General features: G+C 33.8%; 1 protein-coding gene across 1 annotated transcript; it reads right to left on the minus strand.

Annotated features, from left to right (window-relative positions):
* Positions 1-683: 683 nt before the first annotated feature.
* LOC147381710 (heat stress transcription factor B-3-like) lies at positions 684-2,360 on the minus strand. Its single transcript, XM_086430055.1, is given in 4 exon segments — positions 684-986; positions 989-1,360; positions 1,869-2,114; positions 2,190-2,360. Coding segments are annotated over 3 exon segments (669 nt in total). The 5' UTR covers positions 2,106-2,114; positions 2,190-2,360; the 3' UTR covers positions 684-926.
* Between the last annotated feature and the right edge of the window lie 12,795 nt (positions 2,361-15,155).

The raw sequence follows: 15,155 nt of genomic DNA on the forward strand, positions 1-15,155 counted from the left end.
TTCATTGTAAAATTACTTTTCCTCCCTCCTCAATTGAACATTCGACACTATTCGTCAAACGTCATTGGAGATTACAAAGTTATATTTTTTAATACGATGAAAATGTACCCCCTATTTGACAGGAATTATTTCAATTGTGAGATTACTTGTTTTAATTAGTAATAAAATGGCAACTAACATGAAACAGAAATATTGTATATAATAATTTTCAATCGTATGGACAGATTGATATCATAGGTCCATCGTGAGCAGACAATATCAGTGTGATGATCAGTATTGAAAATTATTATATATAACGTTTCTGATTTATGTTGGTTGCAACTTTATTACTAAAACAAGTGACACATGTCCATCATGAGAAGACAGACTATTTGAACCATCTAATGATGGTGGAGTACTCCACCACCTGAAAACGGAAAAGTACGACAAGAAAATTCGCAGGGCCATAACTCACAAATTTTAGAAATCAAATTTCAATGGTTTATGGTGGTTGAAATTTTTTATGTTCCCTAATTCGACGGTTTAGAGTCATCAAAGTTTTTCCATCCTCCATTAATTTTACGGACAATAAAAATTTCGACGCTGGTTTGTCGAATTTTATGTATTTCAACGTTCTTGGGCCGTCAAATATAAGCTTTTTTCACATTGTGACCTTTCAAATATTATTCTATTCATATGCACTGTAACCATACAGGTACTCATGCCTTTGCCAAAACCAAGTTCGTGCATAAGGGGAAAAAAAAAACCTCTAAATTGAAAGAGTACAGCATGTTATATATGAACATTTAGTTCTACTCTTTGATCATGTTGTCCAAGGTGATGCCTTAGTTACATTAAGATTCCTAGATGCCTTGCTTCTTTAGATCACTACATATTTTTTTTTATTGATCGGCATTTTAGTTTTTTACATGGTTTTACTTCCACGATTAAGTTAATAAAACCAAGGCCTTCTCAATAATCTCTGCTGATTTCATTCTCTTCTTTCTCTATTCGAATTTGGAACCTCCAACCTAACACCAAAAAGCTTAGGCCTTTCATCATGCTCGGCGTGAGTTGATACCAAATCAAGAAGCTCCTGGCACTTCTTCTTCATATTTGTTAACTCGAAGTTTAAGATCATATTTTCCCTTTTAAGCCTCTTGTTTTCATTCACGAGACTAGTGTAGCCTGATGATGACGATGTAGACGATGACCCTTGGTCATCTTTGGCCTCCTGTGGTGCAGTTTTGACTGGTTTACTGAGAAGGAATTTAGTTTCCAATGTCTTTCTTCGACGAATTCTACATAGTAACTCCCTCTCACCCCTTCGAAACATGTCATTGTGGAATTCCCATCTGCTCGTTGTGACTTTTCGGAACCCCTATACATATAAACACATGAAAAAACTGAAAATTTAGGTAGAACATATATAAGGACCTTAGGTCGATAATCATAACCAATGCCCAGTCACAATCAGACCATAGAAAATATTGATTTTCAAAATAGTGTTTTTGGAAACTAGTTTTATAATCCAAAATAATAACCCCATTTGACTTACCATGCTTTTACAGTTGTGATACATACTATATACTAATTGAAAAATGTCATTTGAGAACAAAAATGAAAAATTAAGGAACCTGCATCATTTATGATTTTAGATGATTTTTGTTCCCAATTATGGAATAATTCCCTTTATAATCCAAACCAAACATAACACCAAATTTTAGAATCAAATTATGGGCGAGAATCCGATTCCCTACAATCTTAAACAGGAAAAATACTACGGAAAAAGAATTCAAAACCCCATCATTCTTGTGCTATGATGTAATATTAGAAGATGTCGCAGTTACTTTGTTTATTGTAAAAAGAATTCATATATATATACATACATAAGTATTGAGCTGTCGAATAAAACTCGAGAAGTTACTATGCTTGAAAAGGGTTGGAAGAAGATCCCTTGAGAATTCGGCCGTCTGCCAAACCACGAAAGCTGTTCCATCGGTGTTCCACGAGATTATATCGTCCGTATTTGAGTCTTCAACGAGCATGTGTGTTTTGAGTAGAAATGGTGGTGGAGAAGATTTCCTAATATACTCTAAGAGATCCCTTTCTCTCTCTTGGTCCATGGAGATTTCCTGAAACATTGGTCTTGTTTGTTACCACTCACAAATACTAAGAAGAAGAAGAAGAAGAAATGTTTCTTAAGGTACAGAAGAGTAGAAGGGCCGTTAAGAAGTCCCAATCCCAGCAATAGAATCCCACAACGATTCTACACTTCATGAGAAACGAAGAGGAATGAATTAATTTGAAACGTATGTAATAGCTTTACCTCCTCTTATATACTTGAGGAAAACCATTTGATACCCGCGTCTATGTTTATGAATCATCCAAACCAATTTACGAATCGGCCCTTGCGAGTTGACTCTAGGATTTGCCGAATTGGATTAGAAGCTTCCCGAGTTTGTATTATATCTATGCTCTTTTTTGGAAAATCTACTATCTACAATTTACTATTACCTAAGTATGTTACTCGTCAATATTGTCATAGATTCTAAATTTCCTTTCTAAGCTTTTACTTGTAATTCTTCAATCTTTTTTAATAAAGCTAATGATTAATATTGAGAATAACCCAATTAAGAATCAAGCTAAAAAAGGGGATTTTATACTTCAAATTCTTTAGAGGAGAGATATAAAAATTATGAATAATGATGAATGCATGCGGTCTTGGTATGTGATTGGGTATGCGACTGACATGGTAAGGGCACAAAATGGCACATATTTTCCTCTCTATCCCAATGAAAACAATCTATCATTTTGTGCCCTTGCCACATCAGCCATGTACCCAATCACGTACTGAGACCGCGTGCATTCATCATGACTCAAAAATTATTTTATAACACATGGAAAATGTGGATGGCTTGGTCATATTTAAATGAATTTTTCTTCTAAATGTTATAAGCATGTGTTCTAAAATAATTTTTATCTCCTCTTTTTGGACAAGACTAAAATTCTTCATTCAAGTGGTGTGTGGTTTTCACATTTCATCTTAGTTTAAACATGCTAAACCATACCATATCTAATAGACCACCATCATGAATTGGTGATCATCAACAGGATTTGAGCATTTATATTAACATTAATTGATTATTTCATGGGATTCAAAATGATTAAGGTCGTTATAGAAACAACAATACCATGCAAGTCGTATGGACAATCATTTCATAGGGCTGGCCAAAGAAATGATATTTGATTGGGTCTCAACATAAGGAACATGCTTTATTGAAAATGTTGTTCGTGAAGTAGTTACATAAAAATAATAATAATAATAACGTTGTGTATCAACAAATTATTAACGTGTTTAATGATTGGCCTTTTATATGGCCACTTATGTTTGGGGTTTTTTTATGATGAGTAACCTTCTCTATATTGTGACACAAGTCCATGAACATCCAACAAATTATTAGGGAACTTTTATAAGGCCGCTTATGTTTGGGATTTTTTTTTTGATGAGTAACCTTTTCTATATTGTGACACAAGTCCATGAACATCCAACAAATTATTAGGGAAATACTCTAGAGAAAAGATTATTTTTGAGAGTCAGATCAAGCTGGTTTTTGGTCAAAGAAATCTTCTAGGTATGGTCAACCAATCATAAATCTTGATTATGATCATACGAAGATCACTAATCTCTATTTGTGAGATATATATTAGTTGCTTACCAGGATTTCTCCCTGTGACACTTTTTTCAATTTCCTTGTTAATTTGTTTCTTCTATGTAATTAATGTATTTCTTTAAGAAGACTTACTTTTTTGACATTGTGGGTTCTGTTTTATAAAGTATCCACAAATAAGTAGAGAAAGGGTTTTTATATTTTTCAATTGAGCCAAGAAAATCTGCAGAGTTTAGACTCTGTTCTCTAGGAGTAGGATACCTATTCAACTCCTATTCCCTTCAACATGCCACTTGATATATTCTTTCAGGCTCACCTAGTTAAACTTTTCTCCTTCTCATCAGCACATGCCAAAGGCTCATGGTAAAAAAAAAAAAAAAACCTCTAAACTCAATGATAAAAATCACCCATCAGAATGAATTAATGTGTTGGTTTGAACTCCCAAGGATTGGCTCAATGATAAAACTAGCGACAGAGTTTTGTTCCCTTTAGTCATATGTGTGAAGTTGGGCTGGTCTCTTGACTTAATCTATTTCACATTGGGAAACTTCTATGGGATCGAGGCGTGTCACCATAGGGACTAGTCCCTGCTATCACAACATGAAAAATTCTATATTTTCAATTTTTTTTTCTCGACAGACCGAAACCGTCAAATTAATGGAGGATGAGAGAAATTTGATGGCTCTAAGCCGTCAAATTGGAGAACATAAAAAATTTCAATGGCCATGGGCCGTCGAAATTTGATTTCTAAAATTTGTCGGCTATTGCCCATCGAATTTTCTTTGTCAAAATTTTCAGTTTTCACAGTGTATCTCCAATAATAATAATACGTTTAGGTCTGAAAGAACGTGCCATGAGGTATATAGAGGAGATATGAAGTTGGATAGTTACCTAGCTCCCTGGAGTACCGAGAATGGAGGCTTTTAGAGTCATGGAAGACGAATTCAATGTCTTTGGGGGGGTTGGGCAGCTGAGCTTTCTTGACCGCCTTAGTGTTTCTACGTCTTCACCAACCCAAGGTTTGTTTTCCCATTAGTGTATGATTAATGGAGGGAAATAGTCTCCTTGGTTTCAGGATGGTGTCAGAAGTGCTGTGAAGCCCATGACCAAGAACGTTGTGATTGTGATCATCTGTGTTTTAAATTCTGTTGAATCAACTCGAAACATGGCTGATTTGACTCGATTGAATTTTATGCTGAGTCGATAGTAAAATACGTCGTAACCGACTTGTCAAGTCAGCTAGGAAACTTGGTTGAGTAAGATTAGAAACTAAACTGAGTTATGTTTAACGTTCTTTTGGAAAAATAGAATAAATAAATTAAAATAACTAATCATATTTACATTTAACCTTTACTATTATCAAAATCATTTTTGTCAAAAACAAATAAAATTACAATCTCACCATACTATAATTATGTTAATTAGTTGTTTAAGATTACATAAATATCCTTTTATTATCAAAGTTATCGGACTCCCATGGTTAATGGAAAAATTGACAATTAAAACACAAAATCCTATGATGGGGATAAAACATGTACATTGGATTTTTCGTATATCACTTGGATAAATCCAACCTTTGGATTTTGTGTCAATGGTCAGAATTTCATGTATTTTCATTGGTCAATGGGTCTCAATCCTATAAAAAATTATTCACATTTATCATTTTGAAAAATCAATCTTTATAACCATTAAGTGCTTTCTTCGACATGCATAATAATATGCAAAGGAATAAAGTTCAAGACATGACATCCGATCAGAATGCCATGACAAAACATGTGATAAAACTTGGCACAAAAGGTGATACACTTGGGGATTTCCAAAATCCTAAAAATAAGACACGTCCTCTGAAAAATAGTTACAAACCCTTCATGTTACTTACTACATGCATGTACTCAACCAAATTGAAGTTTGACTTGATCGTCAACATTTGTGTAAGAGGAGGTTCACCAGTAATACAAAGAGGAGTCTTTGGTATAATGCATGGTGAAGGCAAAGTTTAAAGAACCCTCACAATACTTTTAAACTTCGATAAGTCTCTTCCAAGCATTACCCAAGTCAAATCAACATAATTGAATTTGAGGTGATGTAGATTTGGAAGCTCATTGAGTCTAATTAAAAACTCGATAGAATTATATGGGTTATGGGGGATTTTTTGGATCTCCTACTCTTCAAGATCCGTAATAAAATTAATGCTTCATTTAGGCCTTATTCTTGATGATCTTTTGAGTTTTTAATCTTCTTCTCTGGGGAACCTTCCTTTTTTGGATTATCTTATCCATTGATCTTCACCTAAAAAGACATCGATGTACTGTCGGTTAAAAAGTCTTCGACGATCAAGTTAGTGTTTGATATACGTTATAAATAAAAAATAAGAAAACAAGAGCAATAAAGTTCTGAGTGACTTGTGCCTTGAGTGAGAAAAGTTTCCTTATTTATAGATTAGAATCATTAAAATAAGTAGTAAACTAAATTGTAACCACTCACCCCATGTTTTTTTAGCATTTATGGTATAATAAAAAAAAGCTCATGATGCTTTGCTATTAATGAAGACTCACTTCTCATGATTCTTATAACCTACATGAGGAGTAATCTTAAATATATAATTGTTCTAATTCGATAAGTGTTCAGTTACTTGAGTTAACTCAATCAAGTTATGTATCTGCAACTCTGTTGAGCACCATACACATTTTACCTTGACGGTAAAACATATTATAACGACCTTTGCTACTTAGGTAGATTTATGGTAACTAACAATAGTATTTGTTTTGGTATTACTCAAATAGCTTTACACAATTCCCTTAGTGTATCAATCTTCTTAAAGTAATTTTCAAAAGTGAAAGGAGGGGGATGAGTAATAGTAATAATAACAGTAGTAGAGTATCAACTACTGAGTAAGAACATGAGAAGGAGAAGAAATAGTAGCATAAGCTACTAAAAAGGAGCAGCAGAAGAAAAAGCAGTAACATAAGATATTGAGCAGGAGAAGAAGAAGGAGCAAGAGGAAGAAAAGAAAAAGTAGTATCAACATTAAATGTTATTGTTGATAGAACTTGGTCAAATCACTTTATTATTGGAGGAAAGGGTCAGATGATGTAGCAAGGGGTCGACTCCTTAAGGAGGTCGGACCTTCTTTAGATGAAATAGTAAGGGATCGACTCCTTGAGGAGGCCAAACCCCTTTAGATGAAAATAACAAGGGGTTGGGTCCTTAAGGTGATTGAATCTTCTTCGAATGAAAATAACAAGGGATCGACTCTTTGAAGAGGCTGAACCACCTTTGGATGAAATAGAGGGTCAGTCAAGGTGACCGAACCACTTTGAAGGAGCAAGAGAGGATGGTGTCGACCAAAGAAACCGATCTAGCTACATCTTCCAACCGGGTTTATGGTTTGGATAGGATTAGAACGGATCCGAATACCTTGACCTCATAATTTTACTAATCCCTATAAAGGGGATTTTTTTGGTTCCTACATTGGTTATATTTAATGTTACATTTTTGGAAAACAACAATTAAAGTTGATTCTAAATTACCAAATTTTAAAATATCTTCCAAAAACTAAAATTTTTGTGTGAAGTTTATTTACCCAAATCAACTCGTAAGTCATCAATTCTACCCAATTATTTGGTGGACATCTGAGTTGAGTCGATCGATTTTTCAAATTTAAACATCACATACATATTATAGTAGCTGAGGTTGACAATCAATGAGACTATGATTAATTTATATTACAAGAGGGGTGGCGGATTAATTTATATTACAAGAGGGGTGGCGGTCAATATTTAAAATCCGATCATATGGTCTGGGCATTTGAATTATATAACCAACTAGGGGCCAGAACTATTAAAAATTTGTCAAAAGTCAATCCATTGACTTCCCTACATTTCCATCTTGACAAAAGTATTGAAGTACTTTATTTTTGTCACATTTACTAAGTTTTAATGCATAATGATGCCAAAAGTGTCCATATGTACTTGCACAATATTGTTTTTGTAATTAAAATGACACAGATTTTAGCTTTGTCATTGTTTGGCATAAATTATATTCTTGCTTAAAACAAGAGAAATAAGATTTGTAAAAAGAGTTTGGACTATAGTTACTTTCTCTTAGTTTTTATTTGTATTCCTACTTTGTGATCCATATTGATGGATTTACTGTTGGATGATTCAACTACAGAAAAAAAATTTACTTGATCGTTGATGGCAAAATTTAATTTAGTTCAATCAATATTTCTAACTATGTAAAATAACTTAATCATTTAAATGTTACTGCAAACCTATGTTGGTTAGTGCTCTCAATCTTTAAAAAAAAATGATCTTTTTGATTGAAATATTAGATAGTTATGATAGATCTTCTCTCTGCATGCAATGAATTGGTTTTATTCTATATATCCAAGCAAGTTACTATCGAGGATTTGTGGGATAAATTGAGGAATTTCTAGTGGGAAACTATATATATCAAATAAGATTTTATCTTCCTGAACAACTGTATAGCCCAAGAATGAAGAGCGAGGCCTCATAGCAATAGCACATGATCGGCCTGGCTCACAAATCAAATTGGAAAAAATAACAAATGAAAATAAAATAAGAAAATAATCTGAATTCAATGGGAATAAGATTTTAGAGGATTTGTTGATGGTGGGCCCACCTTAGGTCTCTAACATAAAATTGCCATTAATTAAATCTTAAAAGAAAATTTCGAAACCAAAGTCCTTGTAACCCACCCATACGTGCTGTACAAGGAGATCCCACTAGAATTCTCAGATCTTTTATAACCTAAAAAGATCCTTAAGATTACCCTACACTCCGACAAAAGGAAAATTCTAAACAAGAAAAAAAAAAGAGAGAGGAAAAACCTCTCTCTCACGTCCTCCACATTCTTTCTCTATCTCTTGGATAGCAACAAAAGAGAAGAAAAAAAAAACAAAGAAAGGAAAAAGGGATGAGAAGAAGAAAAAGAAAAAAAGGAAACAAACCAAATTGAAAGGGAAAGAACTCATACTGTCAATAGTGATTCACGTATGAGAATTCAATAAAAATAGTAGCATCCATGGAAAAGGAGGACTGACGCACAGTAAAGTTTTGGAATCGGCTGATTTTTGGTGTGGATGATCAATACGGTGAGGAGATCATCCTCATCAAAAATCAGCCTATTCCAAAATTTCTAGCCCCCTGTTTACAAGTTGAAAAATCGTGGACCGTCCATTTTTTGTAAACCATTTTTTATGGGGTTACAAGTTTTGGAATGGGCTGATTTTTGGTGATAATGATCTCCTCACCGTAGAGATCATCCTCACCAAAAATCAGACCATTCCGAAACCTCTAACCCATGATTTGAAAAATGTTTTGCCAAAATGTTTATTACTGAACGGGACCCTATATATATATATATATATATAGGGAAATGTTCAGCAACAAACATTTTGGCAAAACATGGGTTTGAGGTTTTGAATTGGGCTGATTTTTGGTGAGGATGATCTCGACGGTGAGGAGATCATCATGACTAAAAATCAGCCCATTCCAAAACCTCTAATCCCATCAAAAATGATTTACAAAAAATGGACGGTCCACGATTTTTCAACTTGTAAACTGGGGCTAGAAGTTTTGGAATTGGCTGATTTTTGGTGAGGATGATCTCCTCACCGTAGAGATCATCCTCACCAAAAATCAGCCCATTCCAAAACCTCTAACCCATGTTTTGCCAAAATGTTTGTGCTGAATGGGACCCATAAATATATATGGGAAATGTTCAACACCCTAAGCTTTATCCTACACTTTAACAAACGTGTTTTGTCCTACATGGGTTAGAAGTTTTGGAATGGGTAGATTTTTGGTGAGGATGATCTTTATGATTAGAAGATCATCCTCATCAGAAATCAGCCCATTCCGAAATTTTTAGCCCCATATTTACAAGTCGAAAAATCGTGGACCGTCCATTTTTTGTAAATCATTTTTGATGGGGGTTAAAAGTTTTGGAATGAGCTGATTTTTTGTGAGGATGATCTCCTCACCATAGAGATCATCTTCACCAAAAATCAGCCCATTCCAAAAGTTCTAACCCATGTAAGACAAAACACGTTTATTAAAGTGTAGGGTAAAGCTTAGGGTGGGGAACAGGACCCTATATATATATATATATGGGTCAGGTTCAAAGGACAACCATTTCTACACACATATAGACAATGTGTTTTGTCTTATATGGGCAAAAATGTTTGGAATAAACTGATTTTTTGTGAGGATGATCTCTGTGATGAGGGGATCATCCTGGCAAAAAATCATCCCATTCCAAAACTTGTAACCCCATCAAAATTGATTTACAAAAATTGGACGGTCTATAATTTTTCAACAAAAATGGACAGTCTAGAAGTTTCATAATGAGCTGATTTTTGGCAAGGATGATCTCCTCATCACAGAGATCATCCTCACAAAAAATCAGTCCATTCCAAACATTTTTGCCCATATAAGACAAAACACATTGTCTATATGTGTGTAGAAATGGTTGTCCTTTGAACCTGACCCTATATATATATATATATGTGGGTCCCGTTCAGCAACAAACATTTTGGCAAAACATTTTTCAAAACATGGGTTAGAGGTTTTGGAATGGGCTGATTTTTGGTGAGGATGATCTCTATATGAGGAGATCTTCATCACAAAAAATCAGCCCATTCAAAAACTTCTAACCCCATCAAAAATGGTTTACAAAAAATGGACGGTCCACGATTTTTCAAGTTGTAAACATGGGGCTAGAAGTTTTGAAATGGGCTGATTTTTGGTGAGGATGATCTCCTCATTGTAGAGATCATCCTCACAAAAAATCAGCCCATTCCAAAACCTCTAACCCATGTTTTGAAAAAAAATTTGCCAAAATGTTTGTTGCTGAACGGGACCTTATATATATATATATATATATGCTTTACCCTACACTTTACCCTACATGTTTTGTCCTACATGGGTTAGAAGTTTTGGAATAAGGTGATTTTCAGTGAGGATGATCTCTATGGTGAGGAGATCATTCTCCCCAAAAATCAGCCCATTCCAAAACTTTTAACCCCATAAAAAATGATTTACAAAAAATGGACGATCCACGATTTTTTAACTTGTAAACATGGGGCTAGAAATTTCAGAATAGACTGATATTTGGTGAGGAGGATCTTCTAACCGTAGAGATCATCCTCACCAAAAATCAGCCCATTCCAAAACTTCTAACTCATGTAGGACAAAACACGTTTGTTAAAACGTAAGGTAACGTGTAGGGTGTTAAACATTTCCCATATAGGGTCCCGTTCAACACCCAACCATTTGCCCAACCATTTTTTTCTTACATGGGTTAGAAGTTTTGGAATGGGCTGATTTTTGGTAAAGATGATCTCTATGGTGAGGAGATCATCATCACAAAAAATCAGCACATTCTAAGACTTCTAACCCCATCACAAATGCTTTACAAAAAATTGACGATTGATGAATGGGTTTTATACCTGCGAATTAACCATTTTTAAATATAATATTTTGTTAATTTTAGAGTCTTTTAGTTATTTTTATTTAAGTTTAGTTTATTTTGTACTTTTTATGTGATTCTATGTTTTTATTTGGTTTTTATGTTTATTTTACAATTTAGGAATAGTATGGAACATTAGGATATTTGGTCCAAATTGACTCACTCTTAGAAGAAGAAAGCTAAGCATACAAGCTAAAAAATTTCAAGCCACAGCTTGATAGAAAACGAGGCAGTGACGGTAATTCAAGAATTGCACAACAGAAATATTAAAATACAAGTCATGGCATGACATGTTTTGAGGTCATGGCTTGCTTACGTTTCCAGCTTTACACGTTAATTTTTGGGGATCGAATTAGAGACGGATTTTGGAACTCTTAAACCCTAATGATTCCATTCCTATAAATAAGAACGATTAACTCTTATTTTGGAGAGAAGTTTTGGGATTTTTCTTGGAGGCACAATATCGAGAAGGAGGACGAGAGCTGGAGATTCGACTTTTGAGTTTTATCTTTCTAAACTTTATCTCTTCTCTTGATATTTGTAATCTCTAAGAATGGCTGAATACTTTTGTGATTTTGTTTTTTTTTCAATGATGAACTAATTTCTATTTTAGAGTTATAATGGAACTCATTCATGATATTTGATTAGTTTTATTTATTTCTTCTATGATTCCACATGTGATTGTTTATTATATCCTATGTTTAATGCGATTTAATTAACTGGCCATTGATTGAGTTGAATCGGTGAATCTTAATAATATCAACAGAGTTATTTTGTGTTCATGCCTAGATAGAATAACATACGCTAATTTGAGATAGACATATACTCACGTTGCGTGTGCATCCCTTATGAGAGTTTATTCTTAATGAATTCTTCTTGATTTAACTTTCATAGACATATAGGGGGTTAGTTTAGAAGGGTATTTTTACATGACCATCGACAGAGGTTTGTAGAGAATTTAGTGCTCTTAGGTGACAATTATAGTGGATTAATTTATCATAGAAGGAAATATAATTTAATCAAGTGGATTGTTTGGGAGAAATTATAAACCTAGATTTTATCACTCATTGATTTTAAATCTGCAAATTTATTCTCTCCGTTTATTTTTCTTATTTATTTTTAAATCCTATTTTTACTTTTGTTCGGATAAAATTAGAGTGAGATAAATTTGTAATTAACAATAAATTTGTATTTAGTCTCTATGGGAACGATACTTTCTTATCACTTTATTACTTGTTTCGATATGTATACTTGTGTGCGTAAATTTATACAACAACGGTCCTCACCAAAAATCAGCCCATTCCAAAACTTCTAACCCATGTAAGACAAAAATAGTTCGGTAAATGGTTGGGTGCCGAACGGGACCCATATATATATATAGGTCAGGATCAAGGGACATGAAAAAACATATGTAAAAACAATCTAACATTAATAAATTTTCAAAATACGGGTTAGAAGTTTTGGATTGAGCTGATTTTTTATGAGGATGATCTCTATGATGGGAAGATCATTCGAAAAAAAATTCAATCCAATCTGAAACTTCTAACCTATATTTTGAAAATTTATTAATGTTAAATATGTTTTTACATATGTCCCTCGAACCGCCCCCTATATAGGTCAGGATCAAGGGACATATGAAAAACATATGCAAAAACAATGTAACATTAATAAATTTTCAAAATATGGGTTAGAAGTTTCGGATTGAGCTGATTTTTTGTGAGGATGATCTCTATGATGGGAAGATCATCTGGAAAAAAAATCAATCCAATCTGAAACTTCTAACCCCATTAAAAGTGATTTAGAATGTGGATCATCAATTTTTTACTAATTTTTGTCAATAATTTGTAAATCACTTTTGATGGATTTAGAAGTTTCAGATTGACCTGATTTTTTGTGAGAATGATCTTCTCATCACAATGGCCATCCTCACAAAAAATCAACTCAATCCAAAACCTCTAACCCATATTTTGAAAAGCCATTGGTTTTACATATGTCCCTTGAACCGCCCCCTATATATATATATATATAGGGAAATGTTCAGCACCCAACATTTTGCCCAACAATTTGTCCAACATGTTTTGTCCTACATGGGTTAGAAGTTTTGGAATAGGTCAATTTTTGGTGATGATGATCTCTATGGTGAAGAGATCATCCTCACCAAAAATCAGCTCATTCCAAAACTTCTAACTCTATGTATATATATGGGTCCCGTTGACACCCTACTATTTACCCTACATTCCACCCTAAGTGGCACAGTCGTCCGATTTTGCGGAATTCAACAGTCGAAATCATACCAAAAATAAAAGAAGACGTGATTTCTTAAAATTCTTAAACAATTACAAAGATCTCCCTGCTTAACTACAAAAACCCATCAGGTTTTTTATTTTTTATTTTTTATTTTTTATTTTTATTTTTATTTTTATTTTTTATCTTTTTAACCTCCTTCTCAGTCAATGAGGAGACCTTTTTGTAACTCTCTCTCTCGATCATTATCGTCTTAAAATTGATGGACCTTTTTTTATCTCTATTATCTATGGCTTCTACATTCATCGCCACATCTCACAATCAAGTACAACCACTCCACCCTCCTCTCATCTCTATATTGGTTATTAGGGATTATTTTTTTGGCTTTGATTTGGAAAAATCCTTTATTATTTAGCAAATTAGATGGATCTAGGTCTACATTTTGGATTTAAAACTCGTTGGATGGATGTTTGTAAAAGATTGGTAATTTTCATCTCTCTCTCTGTTCATCTTTCTCTTGATGTATGTTGCAGAGAGCTATGAACTCTATTAATGGATTCCACCATTTCTCTCTATTTATGAAAAATAGAATCAAACCTGAATTGTAAATCAAAGACCCTATTCATTTTTGTTTTACTTTTTATAGTTTCTAACTTCAGGGGTTATATATATATATATATATATATATATATGGGTCTCGTTTGGCACCCTACACCTTACCCTACGTGTTTTGTCCTACATGGGTTAGAAGTTTTGGATAGGCTGATTTTTTGTGAGGATGATCTCTAAGGTGAGGAGATCATCCTCACCAAAAATCAGCCTATTCCAAAATTTCTAACCCCATCAAAATGGTTTATAAAAAATGGACGATTCACAAATTTTCAACTTGTAAACATGGGGCTAAAAATTTCGGAATGGGCTGATTTTTGGTGAGGAGGATCTTCTAACCGTAGAGATCATCCTCACCAAAAATCAGCCCATTCCAAAACTTATAACCCATGTAGGACAAAACACGTATGGTAAAGTGTAGGGTAAAGCTTAGGGTGTTGAACATTTTCCTATATATATATATATATATATAGGGTCCCTTTCAGCAACAAACATTTTGGCAAAACATTTTTCAAAACATGGGTTAGAGGTTTTGGAATGGGCTGATTTTTGGTGAGGATGATCTCTACGGTGAGGAGATCATCCTCATCAAAAATCAGCCCATTCCAAAACTTCTAGCCCCATGTTAACAGGTTGAAAAATCGTGGACCGTCCATTTTTTGTAAACCATTTTTGATAGGTTAGAAGTTTTGGAATGGGCTGATTTTTGGTGATGATGATCTATTCCCTGTAGAGATCATCCTCACCAAAAATCAGCCCATTCCAAAACCTGTAACCCATATTTTCAAAAATGTTTTGCCAAAATGTTTGTCAAAATGTTTGTTGCTGAACATTTCCCATATATATATACCTATCCTTTCCTAATCAGATTCCTCTTCACTATTTAATGAAAAAAGGTCGAGGTGATTTCACCAGGCAAAGCTGCTAGCAAATTTTTTGGGACTCAAGAAAAAATGTGCAGCTTGTAGTAAAACAACGTATCCACTAGAAAAGGTGAAGTTCCAAATTCTTAAAAACACTCCTAATAATGTGTTAAAAATGCCACTTTTGAGATAGTCATTCCTATTCTTTTTGAAGTCTTCTCAACCATAGTAGCAAATGTAGAATTCCAGACTTCTCAAGGCCTGAACTTATGATATAAAACACCAATGGATGCTT

Source organism: Akebia trifoliata, unplaced genomic scaffold (genome assembly GCF_017979445.1).
Source record: "Akebia trifoliata isolate Shusen 1 unplaced genomic scaffold, ASM1797944v1 Contig00289, whole genome shotgun sequence".
Lineage (NCBI taxonomy): Eukaryota > Viridiplantae > Streptophyta > Magnoliopsida > Ranunculales > Lardizabalaceae > Akebia > Akebia trifoliata.